Here is a 15,007-nt window from a genome sequence, read left to right as displayed (position 1 = left end):
TACACTCAAAGCTTCAAGCGTTAGCTTGTTAATATCTTTTCAAGTCTGTTGAAAGGCCCTGCTTGTTTAGTCGCAATCAGCTAAGACTAGGGTTTTATGCAGGGCTTTCAGATGCGCCCAGGAAAAAAGGGATGGAGACATGAGACCACTGGCATGTGCAAACGAAAAGGAGGGTGACTCTCTCTCTCTCTCTCTCTCTCTCTCTCTCTCTCTCTCTCTCTCTCTCTCTCTCTCTCTCTCTCTCTCTATCTCTCCCCCCCCACCAAAAAAAAAAAAAAAAGAGAGACAACTTTGATACAAAACTATGCCAATAACTCTGCCTATAATTGAAAAAAGCTCCCGAAGTTATTTTTATTTTGCAAGCTACGCACCAATCCTACGTAGTTTTGATGTCCGCTCCAACCATGGCACTTTACCTCACCTCTGAAGTAAAACCAAAACTTACAAAACAATTTTTACTGTTGAATTAATTTTTGAACAGTTTTTCCCCTTTTGTGTTTTTTCCTTTACTGCACAAGCATTCTGGATGACTCCCCCCCCAGAAATGTGCCCATCCATCCATATGTCTGTTTATCCGTAACATGTGACATTACGCACTGCATAGGTAATGGGCCATATGGGGTATTTATTGAAAGGCCCTAGGCCACAAACCCTCTCCGGCAAACATAGGCAGAGGTGTATCTGCAACGATGAGCCCCTGAAGAAAATGCTTATACAGACTGACAATTCTTACACGGTTTTCTACAAATTTTTGTCTTCTTTGCTTTTATATTCTCCTTTTTTTTGTTTCTGGTAGCCTTCAAAATGAAATCCTGCATACACCATAGAATGAGACCATCTGGGGGTTTTTAATCATCACCAAAACTTAGCATGTTTGGTTTTACACCAATCAGCTTCTATAGCGCCATTTCGCTGTCATGAATTCGTGTGCTATCCTATTGATATCCCTTCCTCACACTTTAATCTCGGCCATCAAGGCTGACACTTGAACAGTTTCCAGCTCACACATAGCAAACCCAGCAAGTCAATAATAATGTAAGAGAGAACTGCCCAACAATCCTGTGGTGGAATTGTGAATCGTGCTCATTTCAAAAGCACCTGCTTCAAACAGGACCCGACTGCTAAAAACCGGCTGGCTAAGACAAGGACGCCATTGCAAAAGGCGGCGGGCGTTGTCGCGTACAGTTACAACCTGATCAGCAGCGAAGAAGATTCAATGTGTGGCTTAATTTTGGAGGGCTTGAATGCACACAGCTGGGACGCTGCAGGACACCCCGCCTACATGGCTTCAAGCGGGTGCTCCTGAGAAGGAATCAAACCTCAGACATGTAGGCAGAGTTGATAGAGCTGTCTGCTGCAACGCTGGAGATCTGGTTGGTTTCAGTCATCCCAAATGTCTGCTTTCCTTCTCACACAGCGGAGTACGTGGCTGTCCAAATAATTTTTCTTGCCATTCACTCACTTTCGTACATAAGATTGTCTTATGGACATGACTGCTGCTTTGTAGCTTCCCTTACTAAGCCAACTGCTGGGCAATGAATGGAAAAGGGCTCATGCCATGTGCCCCAAAGAGCGCACTTTGAAGGCATGCTAGCTCAGCAGCGGAAATAAAGCCTTATATGCTGACGAAGGGAAATGGTAACCTCTCCTGACATGAAGTCTGCCTTATGAGACTTTTTACTTGCCACAAGAATGTACATATCCAAGTCAGGATGACTTGCAAGTTAAGATTCCCGTGCCTAATTTGGCCTGGGGAGAGTAGGTAGGGTTAGAGATGACTCGTTCACCGAGACATAATGACCCGCATTTTTTTCCCGCCGAGAAGCCGATTTGTCGCTATTTCTTCTAAAAATTGTCCGCAATGGCATGCTAGTATTTTCCCTCACGTCGAAACTGCCAGTCATCCCCGCGCCTGTCAACGCAGAACGCGTCGTGCCGCGCATCGGTCGTGCGCGCGGACGCGTTCCCGTGGGGCCGCCTTGGACCCGTGGGGCAAACTCACGGCGCCGCCGACGACCTGTACGAGGCCAGAACCGCGTAGGACGACTCGACGTCGGACGAGTCCGAGCCATGGCCGCCGCCGTTGGCGCTGGCCGTGGCGGCGGCTGCGGCGCCTTTCCTCAGTAGCTCCTGGACCGAGTGCTGCGAGGCGGCGCGGGGCGCGGCCGCACGGCACGACACCAGGGCGTCCAGTTCCTTGCGCTTCTTCATCTTCTTGAACGGAGGACCTGAGGTGCAGACATCGGCACGGCACGCCAGCTTCGCGGCGCCTTACAGGGGCTGCAGCGGCTACGAGGTCGGCGGTGGCTGCGGCGGCGGCGGCAGCAGATCGATACGGCCCGCCGACGATCGTCGATCAATTCGCCGGCGGCGACGCCATTGCAGCGGCAGCAGCGGCGCCGCGTCGCAGCAGCAGACGGCACGAGGTCCCGCTAGCAGACGACGCGCCAACGGAGCTCCGGAAGCGGATGACGTGCCGCATACCGCGGCGGCGAGGACGTGCTTTCCTGCTGTCGACCGCAGTGGCAGAACGTGTTCCGCCGAACACGGAACGTTCAGCGACGGATAGGTGCTATCCGGAAAACGATACTACCGTCGGGGCCCGATGCGTACGTGACGCTCGTTTTAGGCGGGAAAACGTTGGCACCGTGCCCGCGTTGAGTTCAATCCGTGGAAGACTCCAATTTCATGACGCAGTAGGTTTCAAAGCATCTGTCACGGGCGTTTTCGCTGGTTTCGGCATTTTCCCTAAGCCTAAGTGTAACTGGAACGCAGCTAGTGTCTCACGCTAAGGCGCAGATATACAGTGTGGCACACAGGAGCAGGAATTTATACACACCCCCCTAACACCCACCCAACACCCCCCCAGAAGAACTTCGACACCCCGCCAAAAATATTCCGCAACCACAAGCACCCTGCCTAGGGATTTACACAACACCCACCCCAAACATCCCACCGACACCCCCCCTAAATCGAAATTCTGCATAAACCCCTGCACAGGAGGCGGCGAACAGGAGCTTTGAGTGGGACTGCAGCACACCTGTCGAGGTGTTCTCGGTGCGAAGGCGCTAGTTAAATATTTTGGTCGAAAACCCGGTGTCCATGGAAGACATGCAAAGTATGGCTGACGAAAGCCACGCAAAAGATGGCGGACTGCTCACAGGCTCTGTGTTGCAAAACGTCTTCTTGAAGGGCTCCCGGAATGACATTTTGGCCAGTGTCTTTTCCGTCCAGACACGCGCACGTCACCTGCGGTCGCCCCTTTATACCATGGTCGATCGTCTCCCTGCCGTTCTAGGGGGGTTCTCTAGTGAACTACTCCCCTCCCTTGAGAACTGCCGGGAGACGACCATCCCACAATGCAGCACATGCTGTGGGAGTGCTCGGGGCTCGCGGCGGGAGAAGAGCCCTTCATCAAGACCCTCCAGAAGTGGGCATCGCCTCCTCTGGGCCGGGTGCTCCCAAAAGAGACTGTCATGTCCCCATGGACTTCCGCAAGTAGCACGGGCATATGCCATAGGATGTAGACACCCTCACCTCCTTTATCGCCTTCCCTATGCCTGACGAGACCTTGGGTCACCCCTTCTGAATAAAGATTGGAATAAAATTGGCCGCGTATCAGCTTTTTAAATGCAGAGCATTTCAGTAACTCACGATGTCACCCGCGTTGACGTCCGTCGTAGTCCGCACCGTCGTTGTCCGCACCCCTCCCCCTACACTATATAAAAAAAAATACTATCCGGCGCCTGGTTTCGATCCCTCGACCCTGCGGGCGGAATGCAATGTACATGGTGCTCTACCCACTGCGCCACAAAGCCGACACAGAATGGGAGGCTACGAACACGCCTTATATCCTTGACTAATTCAAACTACGTCAAGAAGCTGCTGATACAACGCATTCACTACCACCAACTCCCCAAACACTAAACGTTAACGCAATACACCCACCCCCTATGCGACGCATTTACTCGAGTCCCCCTCGCGGGGAGATGGGCCCAATTTTTTTCGTTGCAAATGTCGACCAAAGACGATAGTCTTTGTCTGCATTTGCCAAATAAACGCCTCTCTTCGCTTTCCCGCTCACCGCTCATGCTGTTCCTCTTCCATCGCGCTCCTCCTAAGGTAAACACATTAAAGGTTTGCTCAATTCAATACGAATTTACCGGATTCTACTGCTGCAGACCAGGGGGGCCTCGATGCCAGCGCTGCCATACGGCGGAGACGCGTGTGAATCGAGGCGACCTACTTCATCATTTATAGAACCACGTTGCCCTACTCCACGTGCGTTCCAAGCGTACCATGCAGCCTATCTAGTGGAACCTTTCGTAACTGTTGCCGCTTGATTTCTTAAAATGCCGCAAGGAGCTATAGTGGCGCATGCGACGCCAGGCGACGGAGAGAATTTTTTTTTCTGCAGTGAATGTGGTTTTTCATTTCGCAAAAATCAAGCATCTATGAATTTTTTCATGAAGGAACACTGCAAATATTACTTCTGTCTTGACTTTCTGCTTATATTTGCGTAATGCCTTGTTCTTGTTCAGCAATGTTGACAAGCATGAACATTAAAACCAGACTTGGTCGTTTCTAAGACTATTGCACAGACTTCGTTTCACTTTGACCGGGTGGCTGAATCAAATCACAGACAGACAGACAGACAAACAGACAGACCAAAATTGCTGGGTTTAAGTAGCCCAAGAAAGATTATCGTTTTTAATTATGCGTGCACGCGCGAGCAGGCTTTGTGCACTCAGCAACACTGAAGAGCCTGTGCATAGCTGGATGAAATGTAGTGCGCAGCTTGCCACGTGATGCATCACACGAGCATGCTTACTACACAGTTAAAACAAGGAGGGCAGTGCACCGATGTCCCCGCTAGTCACTTTTGCTTGGCAATGCCCTGTGGGAGCGGAGGACTGTCTGTGCTGCTAACTGATGGTGCCAAAAATGTCTCCAGCTGTGCATGCATACATGGGAGCAAGGTTTCAATGACCATTACCCGCAAAAAGAATCCCCTAGTTTTCATTTATAGCATTAACAATCAGCCTCTATCCGTAGTGTCTTCTTAGAAATAGCTGGGGGTAATAATTACATCAGATCTTAAGTGGAACGAGCACATAACATACATTTACAATAGAGCAACGCAGAAACTGAGATTTTTACGGCGGTTTATAGGAAGCACATCACCTGAACTAAAACTTTTGGCATATAAAACATTTATCCGACGTATTATAGAATACGCTTCGATTGTCTGGGATCCACACGCTCAAACCAACATCACTAAAATTGAGAAAATCCAGAGAAAATAAGCTAGATTTATTTACAATTGATACAGGTGGCACACGTCCCTGCCAAATCTTCTAAAAACTGCAGAATTTGAAACCTTGCAACAAGGTGTTACCGGGACTGAATGAAATTTTTCTACCCACTCTACAATGGTCAAACAGGAATAAACAAAACTTTATGCATTCTACCGACTAGCCACCGCTGCATGTGCTCCAAAGATTTCTCATGCAGGACTAACGTGTTTAAAAACTCTTTCTTCTTACGCACGGTTTCCGAATGGAACGCACTACCTGCCCCAACTGTTGACTGCCAGACTGTTTCATCATTTCTTTCCGCACTTTCGAATGAATCATAGCTTTCACCTCCCATCTTTCCCCATAAAATCATGGCATGGAAAAATATTTTGTGCTGATTATTGTGCAGTTTCTTGATCGCTGTGCACTATCTTGTTTATTCATGGCATGGAAAAAATATTTTGTGCTGATTATTGTGCAGTTTCTTGATCGCTGTGCACTATCTTGTTTATTTTTAAGTGCGAATGCACTTCTTAAGCGAGCCTGAATCGTCCGCCGCCGTAGTCCGCATAGCAACAGCTGCGGGTGCGCGCGCTCCTCGTCTTCCTCCCCGTCTTCCCTAGCAACGGGGGGAGATGGGCGCGCGCTACTCTCCTCCTCCTTAGCAACAGCTGCGGGTGCGCGCGCTCCTCGTCTTCCTCCTCGTCTTCCCTAGCAACGGGGGAGGATGGGCGCGCGCTACTCTCCTCCTCCTCTCTCCGCTCAGTAACTGCGGGTGTTGGGCGCCTCCTCTCCACTTCGGGCGGGCGAGCTCTCGCTCGCGTAGCGGGCGCTCCGCATTCCGACGCGTGAGGGCGCTCGTGTAGCCCTCGCCGTAACGGCGGGCGCTACTCTCCTCCTCCTCTCTCCGCTCAGTGACTGCGGGTGTTGGGCGCCTCCTCTCCACTCCAAGATCACGATATCCACCGTAATCGCGCAATCCACAACCGTGCATTCGCACTTACACACTCTCCCCCTCGGGGAAGTGCGAGGGAATTTTGTTTGCTTCCGAAGTGGCAAGGAAGAACATTTTTTTGTGTGTGCTGAATATTAAGCATTTTTTTGGTCATTGTCTTCTATCTTGTTTAATCTGTGCTTGCACCCAATGCCCTCTCCTGCCTTGTGACAAGGCTGGCAGTACTTGTAAAATAAATAAATAAATAAGGTAACAAAGCGGGCTAGTTGGTTTTGCATTATTTCTCAACTCTGCTTTAGGTTACAGAATACAGTAAGTTAGAGAGGACATACGCATGCACATATGTCTTTCTGAAATTGTTTGCCTAGATATATTACAAAATCAGGACAACTAACAGCTCCGCTGACAACCCTGTTCATATGCATCCCCAACTAGCCCACCAAGCCATCCTCCTCGTGAATTTGCACTATTGTCTTCAGTGGAACCATAAATCATGCTGATCGAGGTAACATTCTTGTTCAACTGATCGATGGAGCAGCAAGTGCTCAGTGGGTCACTGTGTGTGCCCTAATGAACCAAATTTTTTTCTAACTTTACATTTGTGATGTCGGATGTCCTTTTAGGTCATAAAACTGTTTTCAGAATCTCAGGCAAAAAATGAAAGTTTTGGCCATCAGAGGGTTTTAATTCGAATGCAAGGGGCCTCTTTGCTAAGGACAATTTGAACTACCCTTCACCGTGCCAGCAGCTTGGGGCCTGGCGCACGGCTAGAGAACAGTCCCTGCTGCCTACACCCGAGGCTGCATCGCCTTTGGAAAGGAGAGAAAAAGCCAAGCCAATCCAATCGAATCCAATCCAATGCCCCTCGCGCTTGTGCATAACAGCCCTTTACGGCACACATGAAACTGCTCAACCCCGGCCAGTGTAGCTTACGCTACAAAACAGAGGGAGAAGTTAAATCGGGTAAGAGCAATCTAAAACCCCATAGCGGACATTTTGGAAGGAAATGTTTTGCAGACTACATCGATGTGGACACGAGTTCAGGGTGTGGGACGCGCTGACAGATGGCCTCCTTTTCTGAGGTCACAAGGGTTGACCTTGTCGCTGCCAGTGACCACGAGGAGGTGGCAGACGAAGCACTGGTGCGGCCATCACTCGGATGTAATGACCAGATAAAATGCTGCCCATCTCTTCTTCAGTTTAGGAGTACGCAAAAAGGAGGCCTTCCACTACATTCACTACAAGAGGAAAAAGTTCTAGCTTTAGTCTTCAAGCATAAAAGGCAGGTTCCAATCGTGGCCTTTATCTGGCATTCAATTGCTGACATGCTCTACTGCTCCGCAACCGCATTGTATGGCTTTTCTGCTTCACTTTCGTTAGTTCGAACTGAGGTGGCATCTCATGGAGTTCGAATTAACGAGCTTTCACTGAACCTGCATTTTCGTGACAAAGCTGACATACTAGGGCGTCAAGTTCGAGCCACTCACAAACGTGACACAAGCTTCAGAGAGGCTGTGTGCTCTGTGATTGAAGAGAAGCGATATCCGCTCTTACCAAACACAGAGGGCACACCATGTCAGCTCGCTGGGATCGCACAATTGCAAAAAACCCTTCATCCCCGACAGTGCACATGAAAACAAGGTGCAATAAAGAAACTTCACCAGCTGCCAGCACCAGTGACGCGGTTCGTGCCTGTACACCTTATTTGGCCAAAAGAAGATGTTGAATGCATTTCAGCCACAGCGCAAGAGCATGATTCAGGGTCACGTTAGCATCGTGAACGAGTTAGCAGTTGGCATTTGGCACACACAAATCATGGAAGAAGGACGGACACACACACCTCCATGTGTGCACGTGTCAGTCCGTGTCAGTCGGTCTGCATGTCCGTTCGCTCACTCGTACTCCACAACTGAAGGTAATTTGATTTAAAAATAAACCGTAGATTGATCCTTAGAGGGACACTAAACTGCAAGAGCAAGAAGGCCTATGCCGGTAGATTAAAGTGCCGTGGATACAGATACGCCACTCACAGCGGCAGCAGCAGCAGTTGCTTGCTAACAAAGAAAATGGCAACAGTGTGAACCTTGAATGGTGATATATGGGATTGGTGGAGCATGCTTGCCTAAGTGTTTTTTCTGAAACAAACACTAAGGCACGCATGTCTGTATGTAAAATAGGCGTATGCAGGAAGTTATGCTGGTCGTGTTTGAAAGACACAAAGCACAGGTAGCAAACACTGTGGTGGTTTCAATTTTGTTGAAATGTTTCGCTTTGCACACAAGCTGCGGTCACACGATACATGCGGCTGAGTGTGAGATCTTACAGTACCGTGCAACAGTCTGTGAAAATAAATCAGAGACTATTAGCGCAGTCGACTTGTAACGAGACAGCAGCCACTCCTAAATTACTTATCTATTTTTTACAGCTGCTCCCAGGCGGCATACAGTGGCAAGGTGCGACGACTGTTCGGTCCTATCGGCTTTCGGTCCTTGCTCAAAAAGTGACAGCCAATGAGAACAGGCCCTCAGGAAGATGGCGTTGATAGAGTAAAGTTGAGAATGGGGTGCCCAGCGCTTTGTAACGTGCACTTCAACGTCATGAAAAAAAAAAAAAAAAGGGAGGGAAATGGCAAAGAAGAAAGGCCATACTCAGTAAGCAGCCCATCAATGGTCACTGAACAAAAGCCGAGAGAGCTGTGAAACCACGATCTTTCGGTGACAACAAAAAGCTATTCAGCCTTTAGTGTCCTAAGAAATTACATTAAAATCACGGCACCTGGGTTCAAATTAAAAAAAAAAGTTAGAAAAACAGGCGAGATAAGCGCATGAAACAAACAAAAAAGAGCAGGTTTCAAGCTGCTTGCAGAAGTGATGCTATTGGCATGTCCCCCCTCCCACCCTCTTCCCAGCAAAAGAAAAACGTTAAAATGGCGTCACCACCTTGGAACGGGAAAAAAAAAAAAAATGGCAGGAGCAAAAAGTGAGTGCCCGTATGCAGATGGAATTGGGTGCACTGACAACTGGAGAATGAAAGGAGGAGACGTGCCGGCATGGCCGCCAGAATTCCTTTGTTGCTCAAATCAACGACAATCCACTGCAAAATATCTAAAGTTCCGCAATCCTAAAGCTCACAAACGTTTCAAATCACGCAAAATCGGCAAGAACTATGATGGTGCAAAAATATCGCGTCTTACAGCAGTACAATTAAAAAAATGTACCAGTGCAATTATTAGTCATCAGGCGAGTTACCTGAAGTAGTATGCACTTTTTAAAGACGATAGTCTTTCTTGGGCTACTTAAACCCAGAAATTTTGGTCTGTCTGTATGTCTGTCTGTCCGTCTGTCTGTCTGTGACTCGATTCAGCCACCCGGCCAAAGCAAAACAATGCCTGCGCAATAGTCTTATATAGTCACAGCTAAATCTACCCGTCTATGTCCAGTGTAATGTTCAGACTTGTCAACATTGTTGAAGAAGAACAAGACATTACGCAAATATGAGACAACAAATCAATACAGAAGTGATATTTGCAGTGTTCCTTTATAAAAAAATCATACATGCTTGACTTTTGCGAAATTAAATACTTCATCAACTGCAGAAAAAGAATTCACTCCGCCGTCGCCTGCTGTCGCCCGCGCCACTATAGCTTCTGCCGCCATTTTAAGAAATCAACCGGCAACAGTTACGAAAGGTTCCACTAGGTAGGTTCCACGTTCTGCTTGCAACGCACGTGGAGTAGGGAAACGCGGTTCTATAAACGTTGAAGTAGGGCGCCTCGATTCACGCGCGTCTTCGCCGTACGGCAGCGTTCGCATCGAGGCACTGGGTTTGGAGCAGTGAAACGCGGGAAATCTAAAATGATTTAAGCAAACCTTTGGCGTCTTTACCTTGGGAGGAGCGCGACGCAAGAGGAACAACATGAGAGGTGAGCGGGAAAGCGAAGGGAGGCATTTACTTCGCAAAAGCCGATAAAGACTATCGTCTTTTGACGGCATTTGCAACGAAAGGAGCAGATACGCGGCCAATTTTTTCTTGTCTTCTCTTGGCCTATGATGCGGCTTTAGCTGTGTGTACGTCCTTTTTTTTCAAGAATTGTGGCAGCAAGCAACAGCAACGCGTATTTCCATTTTTTTAATGCAAGCACAAGCAACTGCTATTGGAAATTATCACTGATTTTCGTTATCACGCAAGATAAAATACAAGAGACAGCAATAATTACGTACGATCTTATTGAATGCATCAACACCATATCGACATCATATCATAAAGGCATCGACACCATACAGCGGAAGTGCCAGAGAAACTATTTATACACCGACAAAAACAAGTGGCGCATGACAGTTGCTAAGGTATGTCTGAATGGCTTCGAACAAGACTTGGGAATCAGTAAATCGTCCAAACCCCAAATCAATGCCTGTCAGTCATGTGGTTGCCAGGTCGTGAAAATCGTTTAACAACTCCCATTCAAATCCCACCTTTGAGCCTTTAATTGCTGCTCTGGGACATGTTGATGTCACTTCCATCGTCAGATGAAGTCGCTTCCAAAGACAAGAGCACCCATGTAGAAACACCCAAAAGTAAGTGCGCAAGATGTAACAGGCGTAGGAACAGCCCTGCCCCTACATTGTCTTATAATACTGCTCGGCACATTCATAATGCACGCTGCCATCACTGCTCCCATAGATAAAGTGCAGCGACAGATAATCTCAAGTAAATGCATGAAATGAGTGACACTCTTCTTCGATGGGTGTGACAAGGTCAGAAGTAACAGTTTTCTGTTGGCACAACGCAGGTGGTCACCAACTAAGCCGGAGTTTATGAGGCCGCAGAATAAGCGAGAGAGCGCACGCACGCATGCACACAGACTGACATACGTCATAATGGGGAAAAGAAAAGAATAAAAGGAAACAAGATAGAAGGCCCTAGTCAGCCCCTCACAGCTGCCGCACTAACATTTCGAACAGTTTTATATGTGACAAAGTCGCTTCGGAATGTAAAAAATGTACATTGCTGATAAAACAGAAGTAGAAGTATTCAAATATGAATATCTGTGCTTCGGAGTTCACAGATTTTTTTAAAACACAGCTCCAAAAATAAAAAATACAACTTGGGCAGTCAGGACTTTCAACACATCTTGAGTGTTCATGTAAGTAATAAGAAATTAGTATGCAGAACAAAACATATATAGTTATAACAAAACGGCAAAGCAGAGAAACAAAAATGTGGCATGCATCGCCATAAAGAAATGTAAGTTTTTTCGACATGCAGTGAATACAGCAAGCATGCACTGACTGAAAAGAGGCTAGTGGCTGGTATGACTGCAAGTGTTGTGAACCAGAAATAGCACTTGATCTCTCACCTGTCTCGGTGCATTGGCAGGAATTTCCTAGTCAGATTATAAACTGCACACAAGTAGCATTTCCCTTCAGCAAAGTTACACCAGAGTTGGCATGTAAATTGTTCAGTGCAAGGACAATTCATGCTAACTCCAATGCACACCTTCGCCAAACAGTTTGCAGTTCTAACTTTTGTATTTACAGACCTATCCGAAAAGTGAAAAAAAGACAGCAAGAATGGCATGCATTGTACTGATGCGCACGTTGCAGTTATTGTACGTACAGCTGACGATAGAGATTGGCGAACTGCAAAAGGGGTGCTTTTTCCCATTCCCCTATGGCTGCACAATTGGGAATTGTTGCGCCAGACAAACGAAAGGCCTGAAAAGCTGCTCATGCATTACTCACCCTGTGGAGGAAAAAAAAAAAAAAAAAAGACAGGATTGCTCCCTTGCTTACGCCACAGCATATATGCCAATGATATTAGACTGTGGACCTTGGGAGGCAATGATGCTCAAATCGAGGCGACTCTCGACCAGCAAGCTGACTTAGTTGCCACCGCCGCTCACAAAATTAGGCTTGGATTTGAGCTTCTAATCCTCCCCGCCAAACCGGCCGGCAACCTACCCCAGAAACACACCACTGAAGTCCGCATTGGTGCTCAGGCTACTCCCCAAGTGGCAATCGAATCCTGGCAATCCTTGGGCAGCGCAATCTTGCTAATATGAAGTACTCAGCACAGCTTGCTTCTCAGGTGGATGGGACCATCGCCCTCGTTCGCAGAATTGCTGCTTGCAACAAGGGGCTCAAAGAAACAGAACGTATCTGGCTGATCCAGGCATCTGCACTCAGCTGTCTCACCTACACCATCCCCCATCTCTTGCCCGCACGCACCAAATTTTCTAAAGTCAAGTGCGCCATTCGAAAAATCCACAAAACGGGGCTACAAATCCTTCAGAGCACTACAACCACCAAACTTGCGCAACTCGGCATTTACTGTAGACAGCGGAGGAACTCATAGAAGCCCACCTCATTGGCCAGCTAAATGGGCCATCATCTACGCCTACAGGTCACACCCTCCTCGCTACACTTACCCTTAATGCCCCTATTGTCTGTGGCGACAGGCTCCCAGTCCCACCCAACAATCATGGCTCCCTCACTACCCGCCCTTTACCATGCATTATGCCCCCGTTGTCAACCAGCGGCGCCGGGAACGGTGGGCACGAGCGCTTACAGAGAAACACCCCATCCACCCCTCTACGGTTGGTGTGGATACAGCTAGCTACCGACGGCCGGACACATTCGCTGTCGTGCTGCTTAGCCACCCCCTCCTCTTAACTCTCTTAGCAGTTCGCACTGCTGAGGCAGAAGATGCACCAATCGCCTCGGCCCTCACACACAGGCCACCCCCTCCCATTATCATCTCACATTCGAAATCACACCAGAGGCATGGTCTTGCCCCTGGAACTCAGAAATCTCCTCAAACATCCTCTTACCATCCCCATTGACAGGCGTGGGGAAAAATGAGGCAGAACATGGGGCCTCTCGAGAGCTCACCGTCCGAGCAGGCCCCAGACTTGAACCCATTCACGGAGCCCTGTCAGCTCGAGATGTCTCTCAACATTCCATGACATTGCGGCCCATTACCATCTCGCATGCCGCCGGGATTTATCCAACACTGAAGAACAGCTATGCAACTGCTGCAAACCCATACCCTCCCTTGCCGTTGCCGCCTGCACCGTATCTACTCCTCGTCTACCCCTCCCCCAATTGCCCTGCCTCTGGAGCAGTCAAAATGCTAGAACATCTCTGGAACTGCCCCCACAACCCCCCTAATCAGATAGTGGGCACTGGGCTGAGGTGGGCTATGAGCAGCTCTGACCTGACTATCCATGGGCTGCTGCGGTCACCAGAATGCCGGTCACCACATCATTTTATTGAGCCGCTACATGCTCAATAAAACGCGTCTCTCTCACCTGCCATGGTGGCTCAGTGGCTAAGGCGTTGCGCTGCTGAGCATTGCTGAGCATGAGGACACGGGTTTGATTCCCGGCCGCGGTGGCCGCTTTTCTGATGGCGGCGAAAAGCAAAAATGTCCGTATGTACGAGATTTCGACGCACATTAAAGATCCCCACGTGGTCGAAATTGATGCGGAGTCCTCCATTATGGTGTGCCTCATCGCCTGTGTAGCATCAGTGCGTTAAACCCTACAATCAATCAATCAATCGTCTCTCTCTCTCTCTCTCTATCTCTCTCTCTCTCGTCAGCACAAGGCTTACATGTGTCAAGCTATCTTTCATAGCTTTGGCATCGTGCAACAAAGCTAAGCATAAAGGGAATGCCATGTAGTAAAGCCGGAAACTTTGCACATCGTGCAGCATTTGAGATTGTTTGGAACGGTAAAACGGTGCTATGAGTCGAACAGCAAACATCATTTGCGAAGTAATTCGAAGTTTCAAAAATTCGCACACCTCTAGCTTTGTGCGCCAGACCAGCTGAGTATAAAACAATTTCTGGTGATCCCATTTTTCTCTGCAATGCAAAAATTATAGGAAGCTTAACTTATCCCAGCAGTCAAGTTGGGAAAAATTGCCATCTTTACAAACACTTGGTCATTCTTTAGTCAAGTCAGAGCAAACACTTCCAATCGATCGAATTCCTCCTGATGTGTGCTTTCTGCAAAGCCAGCCATCAGGAGGAAATTTCCCGACATCCAAGGTGGTCACACTCAGTGAAAATGAAAAGAAAACGACCTGCTCACACTTTGAGAGCATGAATCAGAAAAGCATCAACCTAGGGGGAAGATCTCTCCCAGTGATCTTACCTGACAGTGAAATCAGTTGAGGTACTGCGTCGTTGGCTCAGGGAAATGAACTGCGATGACTTGGTTGGCCAGCCAAATCCAAGCATCACACAAAAGGCCTCGAGAACCTTGCTATTTATGGTGAACTATACGAGAGACTGAACCTGGTTCGCAGGGTTGATGCAACTGAGACCACTATTACGGTAATACTCGCATTAATTTGGTTCCTCTTACCAACGCATTATTGCAGATAGCTACTACAGCCATCATTTCTCAAACAACGAGCAAGGCTTCCATTCCAAATAACTTGCAACATGGTCGAAATCACGTTTTGGTGAAATAATTTGCAGTGTCATGTTGTAGGATCGGCTACGGATGTTGTTGATCATTGCAACACCCGGGGCGGTATTCTCGAGTTTTGTCCCTTTTGCGTCCCTTTCAAAAGTGTCCCTTTTGGCGTGCCCAGATTGGCTAAAAGCAAACAACCGGAAGTGACGTAACGCAAGCGCGGCAAACCTACTGCCAACCTTCCTCCATGCTGCCAACGTCTACTTCTTAACCGGAAGTGCGTCACGATGAAAGGGGCGCAAAAGGGACGTTTTCAAAAGGGACAGTTAC

The 15,007-nt window shown here is 48.2% G+C and overlaps 1 protein-coding gene across 2 annotated transcripts in view; it reads right to left on the bottom strand.

Annotated features, from left to right (window-relative positions):
- The window catches only part of LOC144162631 (uncharacterized), a 58,235-nt gene that overhangs the window by 35,354 nt on the left and 7,874 nt on the right, over nt 1-15,007 (bottom strand). The window contains exon 1 of one of the 2 annotated variants that reach the window (XM_077693246.1): nt 2,003-2,459. The exons of the other annotated variant lie outside the window; for it this stretch is intronic. Within the exon in view, the coding sequence (XP_077549372.1) occupies nt 2,003-2,211 (209 nt within the window). The 5' untranslated portion in view covers nt 2,212-2,459. Of the gene's footprint in view, nt 1-2,002; nt 2,460-15,007 lie in introns of those variants that run through there. 2 annotated transcript variants of the gene reach the window in all.

Source organism: Haemaphysalis longicornis, unplaced genomic scaffold, assembly GCF_048455015.1.
Source record: "Haemaphysalis longicornis isolate Haplotype H1 unplaced genomic scaffold, Haemaphysalis longicornis Haplotype H1 scaffold_12, whole genome shotgun sequence".
NCBI lineage: Eukaryota > Metazoa > Arthropoda > Arachnida > Ixodida > Ixodidae > Haemaphysalis > Haemaphysalis longicornis.
Note: the sequence above shows the minus strand (reverse complement) of the source record. Positions and strands in the feature narration are given on the sequence as shown.